General features: G+C 32.2%; 2 protein-coding genes and 1 long non-coding RNA gene across 3 annotated transcripts; all 3 read right to left on the reverse strand.

Moving 5' to 3' along the window:
• Positions 1-1,641: 1,641 nt before the first annotated feature.
• Positions 1,642-3,481, reverse strand: LOC120342564 (uncharacterized). Its single transcript, XR_005569520.2, has 3 exons — positions 3,341-3,481; positions 2,907-3,066; positions 1,642-2,522 (listed from the first exon to the last, which is right to left on the reverse strand). It is a non-coding gene; the product is annotated as an uncharacterized LOC120342564 (long non-coding RNA).
• Positions 3,482-5,099: 1,618 nt separating this feature from the next.
• Positions 5,100-8,128, reverse strand: LOC120342549 (peptidase inhibitor 16-like). Its single transcript, XM_039411428.2, has 6 exons — positions 7,941-8,128; positions 7,725-7,863; positions 6,984-7,107; positions 6,649-6,749; positions 6,106-6,159; positions 5,100-5,721 (listed from the first exon to the last, which is right to left on the reverse strand). Exons 1-6 carry the CDS (start codon positions 8,005-8,007, stop codon positions 5,634-5,636), a joined length of 573 nt encoding a protein of 190 aa, XP_039267362.2. The 5' UTR covers positions 8,008-8,128; the 3' UTR covers positions 5,100-5,633.
• Positions 8,129-9,323: 1,195 nt separating this feature from the next.
• On the reverse strand, positions 9,324-16,859 carry LOC120342527 (growth hormone secretagogue receptor type 1-like). Its single transcript, XM_078110811.1, has 9 exons — positions 16,192-16,859; positions 15,746-15,877; positions 15,152-15,281; positions 14,776-14,904; positions 13,969-14,096; positions 13,431-13,561; positions 13,171-13,269; positions 12,864-13,005; positions 9,324-11,653 (listed from the first exon to the last, which is right to left on the reverse strand). The coding sequence occupies exons 1-9, from the start codon at positions 16,287-16,289 to the stop codon at positions 11,521-11,523; spliced, it is 1,122 nt and encodes a 373-aa protein (XP_077966937.1). The 5' UTR covers positions 16,290-16,859; the 3' UTR covers positions 9,324-11,520.
• Positions 16,860-17,222: the final 363 nt, after the last annotated feature.

Below are 17,222 nucleotides of genomic sequence, written 5' to 3' on the forward strand. Positions count from 1 at the left end.
AAAACGAGACGACACAACGAAATGGAGAAGACAAATATATAAATGGTTACAAGACAATTGCCGGGCAGAATTATGGTCTCTGTGGGGGACTTTTGTGATTTTTTCGGTGTGATATTGAATGCGCGACTTTTGATCGGGTGTATTTATATAAACGGAGGTTTCTGACGCCACTTTTGCCTTTCTCCTTTTGGTATGTTATAGACCTATGAGTCACCATACTCCAAATTGCGAAATTAACTCTTTTATCACCGGGAATTTACAACTATAGTCACGTAAGCCCATATGGACGTTCCGGCTAACACGAATCTGAACATTCATGCTTGTATTAGTGTTTGTAACAATGTTTGGAAAAACTTTCATAAAAATAATTGTAATTGTAAATGTGGCTTATAGTTTTATTAGTTTATTTTATTCAGCAAAATTACCCAAATTGAAGAATATGTTAGCGCCCGTTATCCGTTTATATGTATGCCCGTTTATACTAAGCTTTGTTTCATGTCCGAATGACCATTTAGACTTTTCGAAATCTATTAATGACATGAAAAAATGACAAAAAAATTCTAAAGTGTATATATATACATTGTATTCACCTGATGCACAATCGTGCTAACCATGCCAAATTAGAGTAAATAGGAAATTTCCGTTTAACTGAGTTGAAATCAATTTCGTTTTGGAAGAAAGATAATTTTATGACCTGAAAACAAATATTCAGTGGCAGCCTCTAGGAGTTCGAAATATTTTTGGAGAGATTTCTAAATATTTTTTTATTAAAAAAGAATTAGCATAATTAATATTCGTTATGAACATGTTCATTTACAATTTTCCGAACCATGTATGTAAATCTATTACTTCATGTAACATTAAACAGTTTGAATGTATGAAATGTGTATGTGTTATTTACGTATATATATATATATTATATGTTTTGAAATCAAGGTAGGCTACATTCAATGTTGAACATGGCAGTAGTGTAAAGATCCTATCACGATGCTACAAATAAATGCAACGTGCTCGAATTAACAAACCGAACACTGCATGCGATTAGCAGTAGAAACGTTGGTTAAACGTTAGTTACCTAACTCACAGTCTTAATGTTTACTGTGTATAGTCATACTCTAGCTAGGCGTTTCCCGTTCCTTTGAAATCGTCTTTTACAAATTTCTCTCATCTTGAGCCTCATCTTCGCCATCATCGTTCGTCACATATCGACGTTAATCACAGAATTTGAGGTGATCGCATTTTTTGTATCAACGTTGCAGGGATGTAATCAATTGCGTAGCTCATCTACTTCTCTATGTCAAATTCCCAAACACGTCTAATGTGTAATCGAATACAAAACTATATCGGCGTAATTCAGAAATAAACTAAGATATATTGTTGATTGTGATACCCTAGGCCCCAGGGGAAATATTTATCAAAGAACATTTTATTCTGAATACCATACATTCCATCAGTGTATTCCTTGGAGTGAATTTTCCGTCCCTAGGATATATTCGCAAGTAAACAAAGCACTGTCAAATCCTTGGTGTTCTTATAATAAAATATATATCTATATTTGTATGAAAAGAGAATGTAAATGACACTGGAAAAAAACTGGACTCTTATGTTATATTATCAGATATTACTATTCATTTCCCAATAATAGGTGGCCTAATGGCATCAAACCATCAACCAGAAATGATGTTATAATTAGAAGGGATATGTCTACATTTTCGATTGACGCGTTTCGGTCAGACATGCAAGATATAATTATTATCACTTTGTTGCGTTTAACTTGAATGTCGAATGAGTTTCAACAGTCGTTTTGAGGAATTTACAAATTCTATTGTCCGTATAATCAACCGCCATGCTGCGTTTAACAATTGTCACGTCGTGAAAAAAATATTAAACCTATACCATGGATATCGAAAGGAATACTCATTAGTATTTGTTTAAGACATAAAATGTTAAAATCCCAATTCCTAAAAGGCAAGAGTTCCCAGTGCCCATATTTCAAAAGATATCGCAATTTACACATATCATTGATATGGCAAAACAAATGTATTACTAGAATCTGATTGCTCAAAACATGGAAAACCCCAAGTCCACATGGCGAATTGTGAATCAAATTGCATCCTCTAAAAACAAGTCAAGGCATAGTATTGACAAAATCCATCTGGAAATTGGGAGTATTATTAATGAATGTCATTGGTTTGCGCAAGAATTTAATCGGTACTTTTCCACTGTCGGTTCCAATCTTTCTGAACCATTCCCTATGACATGGAGGGCTTTAGAAAGCATCTTGACAAGCGGATGAACCATTCCATATTTCTGAATTCCGCAACGATGAATGAATTAACAGTTGAAATCACAAGTCTTAAAGATGGTAAGGCAGTTGGGGCCGACAACATCTCGAGCCGTTTTCTCAAGTATGTTGCTGATATTATAGCTCCATGTCTGACAAATTTTTTTCAACAGTTCACTTCAGTTGGGAATATTTCCATCTTTATTGAAAATCGCCATAGTAGTTCCAATCTTCAAGTCTGGCAATATAAAACAAGTGTCATATTATAGGCCTATTTCGATCCTTTCTTCCATAGACAAGGTATTCGAACGTTTGATTCATAAACGGCTAATGAACTTCCTTACAAAGCATGAGATAATAAATAAATCACAATTTGGTTTTCAAAGTAAACATTCTACTTCACATGCGACACTATATCTCATATTTATGATAAACTAGAAAACAAAGAATATGTCAATGCAACCTTCTTAGATCTTAAAAAAATCTTTGATACTGTTAATCACCAAATTTTAATACATAAGCTGTGTCACTATGGTATTAGGGATGTGGCAAACAAACTCTTTGTCGATTACTTGACCAACAGAGTATAATACGTACAAGTGAGTTCATATTGTTCACTCACCTTACCTGTGACCCACGTAGTCACACAGGGATCCTGCTTGGGACCGACTCTATTTTTATTTTTTATCCATGATCTTGCTCGAAGCACCTTATTAAGTTCGAAATTACAAATCTTCTCGATAATTACAAATCTCCTGAAGTATTTCAATCAAGAGTGAACGCTGAAATTGAAAAATGGGCAAATTGGATAAAACTCAACAAGCCAAATCTAAATTTAGATAAATCGTGCTGATATCATCAATTAAAAAAAAAAAAAAACTGATTTAAAAAATGAGATAGGGGACTCTGTTCTTGAAACTGACACAAACTCGTTACTCTTCAAGTCATACACAAAACAGTATCCAATTCATCGGCGTGAAACTATGGAACACGCTGCCTAATTCAATTCGTTCCAAAAATTATAATTTATTTAAACAAACTTTAAAAAATCTTTACCTTGATGCTTATATATGTCAATATTTCCCCAGCTGTTCGCCCATTTTTAGGCCTGTTGTTAGGTTAATCCTTTTCTTCGATGTATGTATGTGGTGTTCATGTGCTCTCTGTTCGAGTAATAATGGAACAATGCCACTAGCATTACCAGTATCAATTTTCATATCTGTTGGTGTATGTATATTATTAAATTATGAACCTCTGAAATCACAAAAAAGTATGGTAACACTTTATATTTACGCATGTGGCTCTGCCGTTACATGAATGCATAAGTTTGTAAGTAATCTAAAAGGCATAGTATTGAATATTTTCATTATTATAATCATATTATGCATGCCTTTTCATCTCAATATGTAGTGCTGCTTACATCCCCTGTTGAAATAATCAATTTCTTTGCCAAATTTAAATATTATCGACGTCTCTATAACTCCAAACTCATATAAAGAACATAACAAACATCCCCTTTTCTGGTTGCTAACTACGCTATGCGGCGTCATGTTAGTCAGCAATTTCTTAGTTGTTATTACGCTCTTCCGAGCATAACATTATAAAGCAAAACTGACATAACCAGTCACTCTTTCCTGATTGACTTGAACCATATTTTTTTTATATTTCTCAAATTAGATTTATTCATCAAGCCCTGATGATATCATCAAATTATTATTTTTAACATGTATTTAATGTCATCTGTTCATCAATAAATTAACACGGTGTCGTTGACACGATGACTCTGGCAGTCTTTTGCGGCTCCGCGTCAATTGAGGAATATTGTATGCCTCAGTTTTCAATAGATTTTTGTATTATCATTATATTAGTTTGATTGTGTACAATATTTCATGCACGACGAAATAAAACTTCTGAGTTCTGAGTTCTAATGTTGTTTTGATTAGTTATCATATATATGGACCTTCTGGTCTTCTATCAATTTCGTTATTAGTCGAATGTTTAATTAAGTCGTGAATGTTTTTATTATCGTTTGTGGTTGATTGACCACTAATGCTTGGATTCGTAATCATGAGGAAAACAGAAACCTTCGTTGCTATTAATGCTAATATCAATCCACTCAATATCGAGATATTGCTAAAAAATGGCATTTTGAGGAAGAGGTAGAACGTGTCGGGAAAGCGAGAGTCGATTTTAATGTACTGCCTTGTTCAGACATTTTAGGTTTATTTTGAAATAATGAACATATCGGTTCTCTTAATGTCTTTCGTGCCTTTTTGTAGGTTGAATCTATCATGTGGACTTCCTAATTTGAAATTTTGTTTCAAACTATAGCTACCACACCACCCAGTATCTATCTAATGAGAAATATTTCTATGTACTAATAAAAGAAAATTCTTAAGAAATGATAGAAACCAAGCCACACCATCATAATCTTATATTGTTAATTACTAGTTACTCAATTGCATAACATTACAAAAGGTTCGTCTCGGTCGCAGTTTGAACATTTTTGTCCGACTTGTTTTAAGGGGTCGCGTAATCGCGACGATGTTTCAGAAGCCGTTGCATGGGAAGTTCTGAATCTATAATTTTAAATGATCTACCCCTACATACTGCTGATATATTAAATTAGTAATGAAAATTTTTTTCGTTTAACTCAAATCTGAAAAAGTGCTCCTCTTTTTGTTCTTGTCATTGGGTAAATAACCATTCCCTACCTCGAAGACTTTTCATCTGATTTTATATCTATATTCAACTTACTCCTTATTCATGTCAAAGAAGAATAACCAGGATACCACGGTAATACATTAAACTGCGATTTATTAATATAAGCGTTATTTTGCATCAAAATACGCAACTTATTAATATCTACATTCTATGACATGTACACTGAATACTATTCAAATAAATAAAATAATATTTCCTTCCCTTGAAGATTAATTCTACTAGGCTAAACAAATATGACGGGGTTGGTATGTAAATGATCATCATTACGTATCTTAGCCTTAACAGTGAGTTCAAAGTTATGTTCTTTGTTCTTGAAGTAATGGGTTGTTTTTGAAGTTGGGAATGCAAGAATTTAAATGATAACCTTCTTTCAATAGTATAGATAAAATCACATAAATATCCTTTGTGGCGAAATAACAATATTATCACGGATACACAACATAAATTTCAATTTCTTTCTTTCGTTTCTTTCAATCAAGATTGAAAACATCAACTATATTTGAAATATATTTACAGTTAACATAGGCTACTGTATAAGACTTGATTAAATAGAATCTAAGATAATAATTGGGTAATCAGGTTAAATGTATATTTCCTGGGGCACTTTCTTCCTCTGCCTTCATTGTCACCAAGGTAACTTACATAGTTTATCATGGCATGTAGCGTAATAAGGACATTCGGAGCAAGCTGGCCCTTTGCTGAAGGTTGGAATTCTGAAAATTATTTAAATCAAATTAAAGATTGTCTTCCATTCAGTGCCAGCATCGTGCTATTCACTTGCAGGACTACTTTTGATTAGACATACTGTGGAAGATCCCATTTTATTTGTGTCTACATATACTGGGACTAAATCCGTCTTAAATTCAAATGCACTGTCGGATGTTTTAGGCTGGTTGTCAAAACACTTAGTTGCCGCAATGACCCTGTGGCTAGAACGTTGAACCTGGTGTGGGGACGTCGCAGTTTGAAAACATTTGCTCGCGCATTTATTCCCGCGCCAGGCCAAGGAGTACGTGCAGTAAGCTACTTTTTAAGAAAATAAAGCATTTCACGCCAATAAAAATTACATGCTGTGATCAGTTAAATAATATACTAACCCCGCAATTAGACCTTCTCTAAACTGGCACACGATATTCTTTTCATCAGATGAACTACAAATTAAAAGGAATTTGTATTAATGAAATAAAAGACAATATTTCAAGTAAATGCAAGCATTAAATAGTTAACTTTTGATATTTTGTTTTTATAATAAATACCTTGATTATTTTGATGAGATGTTCTATAATACACTCTGAAAAATTCACGACACATTCTTCTTCTCCAGCGGTATTTTGATAGTAGGAACTTTAGTTTACTTTTAATTTATGAGGTATTTAACTTCAAAATTTAAACAAAAAAGATTCACATTCCTAGCGTTTTACAATTGAATCCACTGTTCATCTCTGTATCAACGCATGAACATGAAAACGAGAATAGAAAACGAGAAGAGAACCGAAGACTTATCGATCGAAAGTTATGGGATCCCCCAAAACAGACAAATACCTATCAACATACTTACCAAATAAAATCGATAAGTAATAACAGACACATTTTCCATCACCTATTAGATCGGAAATAATCGATTCATGGTTTTGTCTTACCAAGTTGCTATTCCGCATCCAACTTTGTATGTTGGAGCAAAGACTAATTGCTTGTAGTGTCCGCATCTATAACAGGAGCCATCTTCTTCCATGTTGTTGATCTAAGCAGATTTGAGCACGGTAATTTATGAACATAAAACATATTATGAAGTTCAAAATAACGAGTTATCCATTCACTTTTGAATTTCTGATGTATGTATAAAAGATAGACGTGGATAATTTCGAAGCAACTGAAATGAAAGTTCCGGATTTGGACATCGGTCCGGCTTATAGTGAAATAAATCGCATACAATTAGAGCAAAAATGTCATATATAAAATATAGGAATTGACGAACCTCATCGTACCACGCACTCAAAGCAGACATTAAGTGATCATCAACATCCGTTGGTTTTTTGATAACTGCCAATGTTTCACCATATCCCATTCCAGCGTAGGCACTGTAGCCGAATTTACACAAACTGGGGTAACATAATTTATACAAATATTTATATTTTTCGATAAAATAAAATTGCTATTTTATATTCGAGATGTTTCGACATCTATCAAAGGTAATTACTTCAAAACAAGAAAGAAATGCTCGAGAAGTCTACATGGACACGAGTAGTAGGGTTTCAAGTAGACTATGGTACGGTGAATTTCAAAACTTCGAAGCGAAAAACAAATTCCACAGAGCTCACAAAAATTTTTGAAATAAATAAAAGTAACGGACGTCTAGCGAATATAGACAGGAGTACTACTCTTTTACTGTACCGGTAATGCACCTTTGTGAAAAACGCCCGATTACATTGACCACCACATTGCGGAAAATGCTACGTTGGAACCGCTACACGGTGCGTGAATTTAAAAACTTTGAAGCGAAAAACATATTTTACAGAGATCACACAAATTTTTGTATTAAGTAACAGCTGTCTAGCGACAACAACAAAATTTGTGGACTAAAAAATGACCAAGTAGTTGATCAACATTTGATAAACAAAAAACTGTCCATAGGTCCATTGCGTGCCAAAACACGTAGTCCAACTCAATGTTAAAAAATTGTTTCATCGTTCTACGAAAGATTTAACAAAAATCTCACGCGGCTTGATCAGCAGCACCACCGGCAAGCTCACTATCCCACGATACAAGATACATATCGCTCGCTCCTTGCTGTCTGCGATAATCATTCAGTTGATTGACTATCGAATCTTTCTGATATTGTGTAAGGGGTATAGGTTCTGAAACATAGGATTTATTTTTTATAAGATATTCTACTATGGAACATATATAATTTTATGACAAGTTTTATACTCACCGCCCGCCTGAGCTCCAACACAAAAACAGAGGAAAATAGAGATTGCTCGTAAACTAAAAATTTCCATTTTTCGTTATATATTTGATTTTGAAATTTTCTAAAATTCTAAAAATAAGCTTTGAGTATATAAAACAATGTTGAATGAGCGGGTGTTGTTTTTGGTAAAGCTTCAAAATACTGCTATGTTTGAAATTTTGAAATATTTTTAATAAATAATGTGTTTCCAACTTATCCTAAAGTCTCTCGTGATATACCATCTTATAAGTTGCGGATAATATTTGACCAAAGCATTCTTACCTGATATTGTGAATTTGCTATCAAGTTTCTACTTTGAACAACTAAAATCAAATCATATGTACTGCATTATTTAAAGCTTAAAAGTGTTTGTATGTTTATACTCTGTCACTCATTAGTTGTGACACTGTACGCAGGAACTGTCAATACACGATGGATTATATATTGTTTTGATTTACTCCTCACAAGATATCTTTCTGTACACACCGACAAGATCAATCAAGAATACTTGAATACCTATTGAAGGTTGTATACCAAAATGAAACTTTAAGACGGCAGTTGACGCACACATACAGCAATAGGTATATACTCCTATATGCATTTTACCTGCCTATGTTAATTTAGATTTCTTTTTTGCGGGTTCCAAATAAATAATATGTTTTTTTTTTATTATTTTGTGTTAAACTATAGAATTTGTTTCCAAAAAGTCGAATTTGTTTACCTGTATACTGGATCATAGTTGCACTTGTACCTACATTAATTAATCAGACCCGCTAAAAGTAATTTTAGTTTATTTCAATTTTCAACAATGAAGGGGTCCGTTATTTGTTATGAAACATATTTTTATAATTCTCTCGCGATATACTGTTTTATAAGGTGTGAATAATATTAGCACAAAATATTCTTTGTCGATATCGTGACTTTGATATCAAGTTTCTACTTTGGACGACTTATATCAAATCAACTGTAGGGCCTGTTGCAATATTTAAAGCTCGAAAGTATTTGTATGTTTATACTTTGTTGTGACACTTGGCGCAAGGCATTCGAACTGTCAATACACGATATATTATATATTATATTGATCTACTCCTCACATAACACCTTTCTGCACACACCGTAAAAATCCACCAAGAATAATTGAGTTCGTATTAAAGGTTGTAAACCATAACGAAACTTTAGGACGACAGATGACACACACAAACAACAATATCTATTCTGTTACTGATGATATGATTTGTTCATAAATTTAAGACAATCAAAATTTGCATGTTTTATATTTATGTAGTTTTTTCTTTGTGCGTACCAAAACACAATTTGCTAACGTGCATAATCACACCTAACCTAAATTTCTAATACTATTTAAAAGCAGAGATTGTGATGAAGGTTATAATTTTTATTTCTCATTAATATATAAGAAATAATACCGAAACTGAATTCATGAGTTGTCGATTCAGAGTTCGAAAAGCTGGTGACAACATTATAGATATTTTCAACAAATTTGAACGAAATCTTTGTAAAATCAATTTCAATAAACGTGTATTTCTCCGAATAAAGCATTGTAATTAAAATTTAGAATTAAATTTAGTAAGTATTGATAATCTTTTACATTTCTTTTCAGAAATATTTACTACTAGTCGGCTGCAAATGGCGTTAAAAACATCAACCCATGAATGCATCTCTTTGTTTATACTTCGAACTTCTCCGACAGTTTGCATCAATATCGGGCGACAAATCCTTGGATTTCTTACTGTATACAAAGATGATTCGGACATATTCGAATTGAAAACATTATCCAGAACTATTATTGTTATTGTAGTTTAGAAACAAGCTTTCATCAATTCTATTTTTGTTTCGGGTACCGAACCAATTATGAAATACATACTTCACAAAAAATAAACTAAGGCTGTACAGTGCACTATTATAAATACCTTGCTTAGAATATGTGAACAAAATTAATTTTAAAGTTTACTTGTTCAGCTATTCATTTCATACTACATTTATATCAAAATTTATTTCCGGACCAAAACGGGTTAATCAAAGGTTCAATGCGTGACCTTTTTTGGTATGATACCTTTTTTGATAAGTATGATCCCGTACTATGCAAAATCCATTATTATGTTTAAGTAAGGTCTTTCATGTTTATTTGAAGCCTATCCCAACGCAAACTTAGATCGAGTAATTTAAATAAATAAAATGTTTTTTTTTATGAAATAAACGAAACCACGCCATCGTTTTTTGTCATTGATAATTCCGTCTCCATTGTTTCAATGAGCGCTGAAACTGTTTGTAATCAAATTCCATTTATACAAATGCAAGTTGTTTGGGTTCTCATGAGCTACCAATTTGTTCTGAATGAAATGTATGATGTTTGGGCCGAATCAATTCAGATACATATAAAAACCAATGTGAAGTCATTGTCAGAAACAAATTTCGGTCTCGGATATCATATATATCATATATCTAGTTTTTCTCAACCTATGTATGTTTGTGACTTTGTTGTGAAGCAAATTTGACTCAATTTTTGCAGAAAGCAACACATTTAGAACACTTGGCTGAATACAACAAATGTTTGTTAGAACATATATATGAGGACATAACAATCATACCTACAAGTCGGCGCGCTTCATCAACAAATATTAATTTTAAAATATTAATTTATAACATGTATTTAATCAAGTAATATTGTCAAGTAAAAATAATTGTTATTATACATAATATAATTGACTTAATAAAAATGACAAAACAAATGCATTTTGTACAATTATACATCTATTACATACATATTTAATAAAAATAAATCAGGTACAGTTGCATTTTAATGTCAAAGTTCAAGTTATTAATATTGATTTGAAATATAATTTACTGAAAAAATAGAAAATTAAATTAAAATATTACATATCTTAGAATCATGATCAGTAGCAGCCGGTATGCGTCCAGAATCTCCGCTTATAGTTGAAACCCGCACCATGCAACCTGTTACCATCCATAGAAACTTGCGGATCTATAACGGCAGCGAGATTAATGGCACGTTACGAAACTGCCAGTTCATTTAAGCACTGTGTGTTTCGTAGACATTCTCGTGTGAGTGATATACTGTGGCAAATAATTAAAATAAGGTTCATAAAAATTCCTGAGGCTTCCCCAGTTCATGAAGTATTGAGACGAAATACGACTTGTTCGAAAGAGTATTATTTTGTTCTGCGAAAGGTAGCGTTCTTTAAATTTCAATTTCCGACTTGGGTGACGAGAAAACAGCGATACATTGTGAAAAAAGTGAAAATTTCATAACGATCGGCGCGGTTTTTGTTGTTGCCATGGAAACGAAACTTCAGTCCGGACTTTCTATGAAACGCACAGTACTAGAGTGACAGAGAAACCCACGTGTTAAGTTTCATCTAGATCGGTCCAGCCATTAAGACGCTAGAGCTTGGACACACAGACAGACAGATAGACATAGGCTACAGGACCGATAAAAAGGGTCTCCTATAGCGGAGATCCAATAATATTCGACAGTGAAGCAATTATTACAGTTTTCTGCGTCGTTACATGACTAAACTCAGATGATTCAAGGATTGATTTGCACTTGTTTGTTAGTGGATCTTGGTGGGGCATCTGCATTTGTTGTATTGTTGTCTTGTTTAGTTTGTTTAAAACAAAGTTTTGTTGTCACATATGTCTTTGTGGCTTTCCGCATTGTGCTGTAAAGTTTTTAGATCAAAAAATATATTAGGTTATGAAAAAAAAACATTATATCATTATATAATTAGGGATGGGACGAGTCCGGCATTACAGAGATTCGACGAATCCGAGTAATAGGTCAAGGACTCGAATCGAATCCTCCGAGTCCGTGACGTCACAATGTAAGAGTGGAAAAACACGTTTTTGACCATACTACAGCATCGCGCGCTCACAAACATACGACGTAGCTCATATTTTTTGCCTAATGGTTCTGCAGATAGCTGTTGAATCAATTTAAAAATATATTTTTCATATTTTTTTGGCTGCCATAATACAAACGTAAACGTGGGTCAATGTGCGCCTTGGCTGTGAACTGGATTTTCAGCCCACCACCTTGCGTCAATTCTGGGCGGCCATTTAGAAATTCTTACATGTCAAATAGAAAAATAAAAAGCTTTTGACTACAATGCTTTCCCATAATTCCAGATATTTCTAACCTTAAATTTACTATGCCGCGTGTGCAAATGATAGAGAGATGCCACTTGTCGTTAATACAATGCTTGCAATTTAGTAGTTCACGTAAACGTTCTGAAACGCTCCATGCTTTCCATTGCTCCCTTTTTGGAGAAAGGATTGCACGTAATAAACTCGATTTAAAAGAGGTATTGAGGAGATTCCCCCTTGGGTTGATCCTGCGCATGTTTCATATTTATTTACGCGAATCGAAAACTCAAAAATATTGCGCAAACACATATTTTATTGTGTACCACATGTATACCAAAAAGGATAGATAGTTTGAAGGCGACTGGCGCATCATTGTTATAAGCTATCAATAGTTTTTACCTTATATTATCTGGATATCTGTCGTCGTTTTCATTAGGAGTGTTTATAATACACACGAGTGATATTGTTAAATATCTAACCTTGAATTTCAACTACTTAAGGTAGATAGTGAGATTTATAGGGGTAAAAGTACAAAAATAGGCGTAAATTAGTAAAAACAGAATTGGTTATAGACTCGGTAAAAACGACGTGGACTCGAAATCGAATCCGAGTCTAAAAAATGCCTGGATTCGACTCGAATCCCGGCCCATCCCTATTATATATATATAAAGTCCTCTATAATTATGTAATTATTATTTTTATGTTTATTTTGTTGTACTGCATTTTTCTTTACGATAGCTTTTATTTTTTTCTCAACAAAACGAATACAAGGTTTATGGACATTACCTTGATGCAATGTTGTAGAATATAGGATTTAAACATTCGGATATTCTCAAGCACAAAAGTGATGATAATTTAAGTATCCATGTTTGTCTTTCAACAAATTTTTGGCCGTTTTCGAATCGAATTCTCGCCGCTAATCGATAACCTGCGTATCAGAAAAATAGTCATAAAATAGAAGAAAAATATCTTCTACTTTTATTTCTAAAAGCTTGAAATATTTCAATTAGTTTGAAAAGATTACAACAAAACATTGAATACATCGAATACAATTTTCAAAGTGTTGAAAGTTCACGCAATGAATATATCCTACCTGCATCGGGAAGATATCCGATCAAAAATGACAACAGTATGAGTGAAAGCTGTAGAAGAGCAAAATTTTCTTTGCTCACATCAACATCAGATCCTCTATCTTTATTAGTTGAATAAACAGACAGAATAGTCAATAATCAAATTTTAATGAATGACAAACGAGGAAACAGAATAAAATACTCATTTTGTTACTTTCAGAACTAATTAACCTGCATAATAATCATAATCAAACAAAAACAAAACAAAAACGCAGTCGCATACCTTTCTGGCGAAGTCTTTTTCTTTGTATCACCAAGCAAATTAATACAAATGTTAACAGAACAACTGTTAATATTGGAGACCAAAGAAATATTGGAAAGGCTATATTTGTATATATAGTTATGTACTTCATCCTGAAAATTTGTGTAAAAAGTTATGTAAACATACATTACAAAGTTCAACGATGGAAAACATAATGGGCTATTATAATTAGATAAACATTTATACTGAAACTGTTGATTTCTATTTGATACAAGTGTGACTGAATATGTATCAGGCTACACAGTAATGTACAGATATTCATGAAGATCAGGATTTTGATTATCTTAAAATTGCACCGGAAAACACCATAATTTTATCTTGTTATCCACTTATCGTGGGTGCTTTTGGGTGCCTTCAATGCGATCGATATCGAACTCAATGTAATGCAGCCATGCAATGCTTTCATGCAAAAAAAGGAATAAAATTTCATTTGATAAATACTTAATTACATGGGTCTATGTGATATATATATATATATTATCACCAAGATACTACTTACTGATCCTTGTGTGCACTACATCCAACGCCTAGAGGATTGAATTCATCTGCAGAATAAACGTATGGGAACCAGAAGTAGAAAATAAAATTTGCCAAAAATGTTTCTATCCAAATAACCATCACAAGTATCTGTTATATAAATTTGGTTACACAAGTACATACTTTAAACATGGTACCACCGATTTCAATTTAAATATTTAAAAAAGTTTGATTCAATAGTACATGTGAACCACCAAAAAAAAACGTTTGGGAAGTATTATTTTGTATATTTTATATTGATAGTTATGTTATATTTGTGGTTGTTGGGTAGAACAATAATTATATAAATGTTATATTTAGTTTAACTGAGTTCTTCTCTGGATATTTTATTAAGATTATTGAAAAAGGGAAATAAAGTTGCTTGATAATTTTGTTGTTCCTTTTTATTTTTTTGTGTGCACATAGTAAAGTTAGTATATTATGATTGTAATTTCATCGAATATAAAATATGCCAAATTAGCGACTTTGTTTGTTATGAAATATTTCATCAAGTATTTACCGTTAATTTTTTGTGTGATATTATTTCAGAAACAATTATTTATTTAATCTTATTTTAATATTTATTGATTTTTAATTTCATTATTTTTTATAAATAACACTGTAAAGTGACATTTCTTGAAGTCATTTTAGGTACCAAGTGAAGTGAACGTTTCTGATGGAATGGTTAAATATTCTTCCATTTATTTCGGCCCCGTTATTGCATGACTATCTAAGACCAAGATTTAGTCGAGTGCAAACTTACAAAAAATATTCTTATTACTACCAATACCTTTGCTTTATAGACGGTAAATATCTTCATACGATGAGGAAATTTTATTGCAGCAATACGAAGTATTGTAAACACAAGAATATGTTGAATAGTTACACAACTGGTCCAAAATTTAAAAGCCATTGTCGTCTAAAAGTGATAAACTTTTATGCATTAATGCTTACTAACAATGCTAACAATGCAACAACCAAATTTAACTAGGTGAGTCTAGAACTACATCTAAAAAAAGTCATTTCTGTATTTCATCAATATACTTCAGAGTCAATTCATTGATAAGTTTTTTAGTTAATGATTTAACCTTATGATGCGTAAATGAGCGCTTAAGTGAGTTTTTGATAAAATTAATAACTGTAATCAGAAAAAAAAGTAAACAGACCTTGCAAAAAAATGTTGGTAAATAGTATGAGCGATAACCGAATGTTGATCGATAAACAGCGAACGGACTATTCCAAGCAGATATGAAATCCGAAAATGCAAGACTACATATTATTACGTTGAACGCAGATCTGAAAAAGATTGATAAAATGAAATTACCTCTTCAGCTGCGTCTTTTTAGCAAACTTCATACTGTCATGTTTAGATTTGTTATTCTACTATACTATGTTACTATGTAATATACTGATCCGTTTCTATTAAAAGTCTTCAAATTTAAATTACTTAATTTCATCTGAATATATCTATCTTGTTTTTCAATGGGTATCAATAAATCTTTACGTTTGAGTATTACTATACGGGAACTTTAATTCGGCGAGCATCCATCTCCTCCATTATCAATGGGGAGCATATATTCCGCGTGGAAATCGGTTGAAAACTGTAGAATAATTTTCAGCTGGTTTTCTGCTTCATTCACAATGTGTTAAATGCAATAAGATTCAACATCTCAAACACCAGAGATATGCTGACTTTGACTTAAAAAAACTTTTTATAAAAGTATCAAATCCGAAAGTTACGACAATTCTCGCTTACTCACGTTTTTAAATCTGCTGACTTTTTTACAACAAGTATTGTCAATGCATTTGCAAAAATTCCAAATACAAATAATATACCCACAATAGTACAACATGAAATTGCTCCAGCAAGCGTCAAAAAATCATTTCTCTGCCTGTTAAAATATAAGAAATTAAAATTCATTTTCTTTTTGTCATACCATAATAAAGATGTTTACAAGAGCCTTAACTTAATAAGATAGTATTTTGAATGAACTCAAACAATTGGCATGCAAGACTTTTATTACAAACATTGTTGCACATATCTTTTTCAAAATATCGTGCTTATATTTTTTCACAAGTACATTACAAAACTAAATAAATGCATGGTAAACACCACTAATTATTAAGTTATACATTGTAAAATATAATACTATGTTGTTTATTTTTATATTACTGGAATAGAAATGAGTAAAAACTTTAGTCATACCCGCTTTTTGTAGTTAATCCTTCAAAAGATGTTGTATTGCTTGTGTTAAATAGTTTGGTTGTCAACGATGAAGATGGAAGAATGATAGAATTGTTCATATCTTTAGTTCTCAGCAAAAACCACTGAATTCTTCTATCGAAGATTAATTTTAATTAGCGAATCTTCCGTTATAAAATATATTAATGTCTTAACTCATTATCTGAAATCTCCTGCCAAAATCGTCGCGTTACGATATTGTAATGCTAACACACATTTGAATAGAAAAATAGATATTACACTATTGGGTTTAAATGTTGGTTAAATACTTATAGTTATGTTTGTATATTCACGATCCGTGAATTTGCACAGAACCGCGGTAATTTTATGGAATTAACATCAAATATTTACAATATACCAGGAAAGATGTTATTTAATTAACCAAAACTGAATAAACTTTTATACACAATGTTATAAGATCTAAAGATTCAAATCTTTTATATTTTTTCTATGTATAGCAACGATCACAAATTAGTGCTATTTTGGCGAATGTAAAAGCTATCCTATTAGAAAAAAGTTCAACAAACATTGGATTATTTTTAGAAATTGCATGATGCAGTTTAATTATGTATTCGAATACTCCCATCTATCCAGCTGCAATAAATATAATATGAAAACATTTTGCTATATATACAAACTTTGTATCGATTGTTATATCAACATTTTGAAAATATTTGAACCGGTTTTACATCACATAAATGTAAGGAAATTAGCAGAACGCCAGAACAAGCTCTACGTATGTATTAAACAGAATTATCAATTAATACGTCAGATTGCTAAATGATACCCCATCGGGTATAAAAGGAATCCAAATGACATGCTTTTATTCGTTCACTATTGCAATATATGAAATCGATATAACATTGTAATTACCGACCATTACTGAAGATTAGTTAATACCAACTTGAATACAGCTTACAAGATGTAATTATATATTCTCATGTTTTCAAGAAATTAGGTAATGATATGGCAGATTTAACAGATTGCCGAAATCA

This window comes from Styela clava, chromosome 3 (assembly GCF_964204865.1).
Source record: "Styela clava chromosome 3, kaStyClav1.hap1.2, whole genome shotgun sequence".
In the NCBI taxonomy this organism is placed as follows: Eukaryota; Metazoa; Chordata; class Ascidiacea; order Stolidobranchia; family Styelidae; genus Styela; species Styela clava.

What these genes read in the sequence shown, in the direction of transcription:
- LOC120342549 (XM_039411428.2), bottom strand. Translation starts at nt 8,007, where the DNA reads ATGGAAATTTTTAGTTTACGAGCAATCTCTATTTTCCTCTGTTTTTGT. An exon ending in TGTTGGAGCTCAGGCGGGCG is followed by an intron (nt 7,864 to 7,940) that starts GTGAGTATAAAA and finishes CCTATGTTTCAG; the next exon opens with AACCTATACCCCTTACACAA. An exon ending in GGATGCGGAATAGCAACTTG is followed by an intron (nt 6,160 to 6,648) that starts GTAAGACAAAAC and finishes TTTAATTTGTAG; the next exon opens with TTCATCTGATGAAAAGAATA.
- LOC120342527 (XM_078110811.1), bottom strand. Translation starts at nt 16,289, where the DNA reads ATGAACAATTCTATCATTCTTCCATCTTCATCGTTGACAACCAAACTA. An exon ending in TTACCGTCTATAAAGCAAAG is followed by an intron (nt 14,097 to 14,775) that starts GTATTGGTAGTA and finishes TTTATATAACAG; the next exon opens with ATACTTGTGATGGTTATTTG. An exon ending in TGTAGTGCACACAAGGATCA is followed by an intron (nt 13,562 to 13,968) that starts GTAAGTAGTATC and finishes ACAAATTTTCAG; the next exon opens with GATGAAGTACATAACTATAT.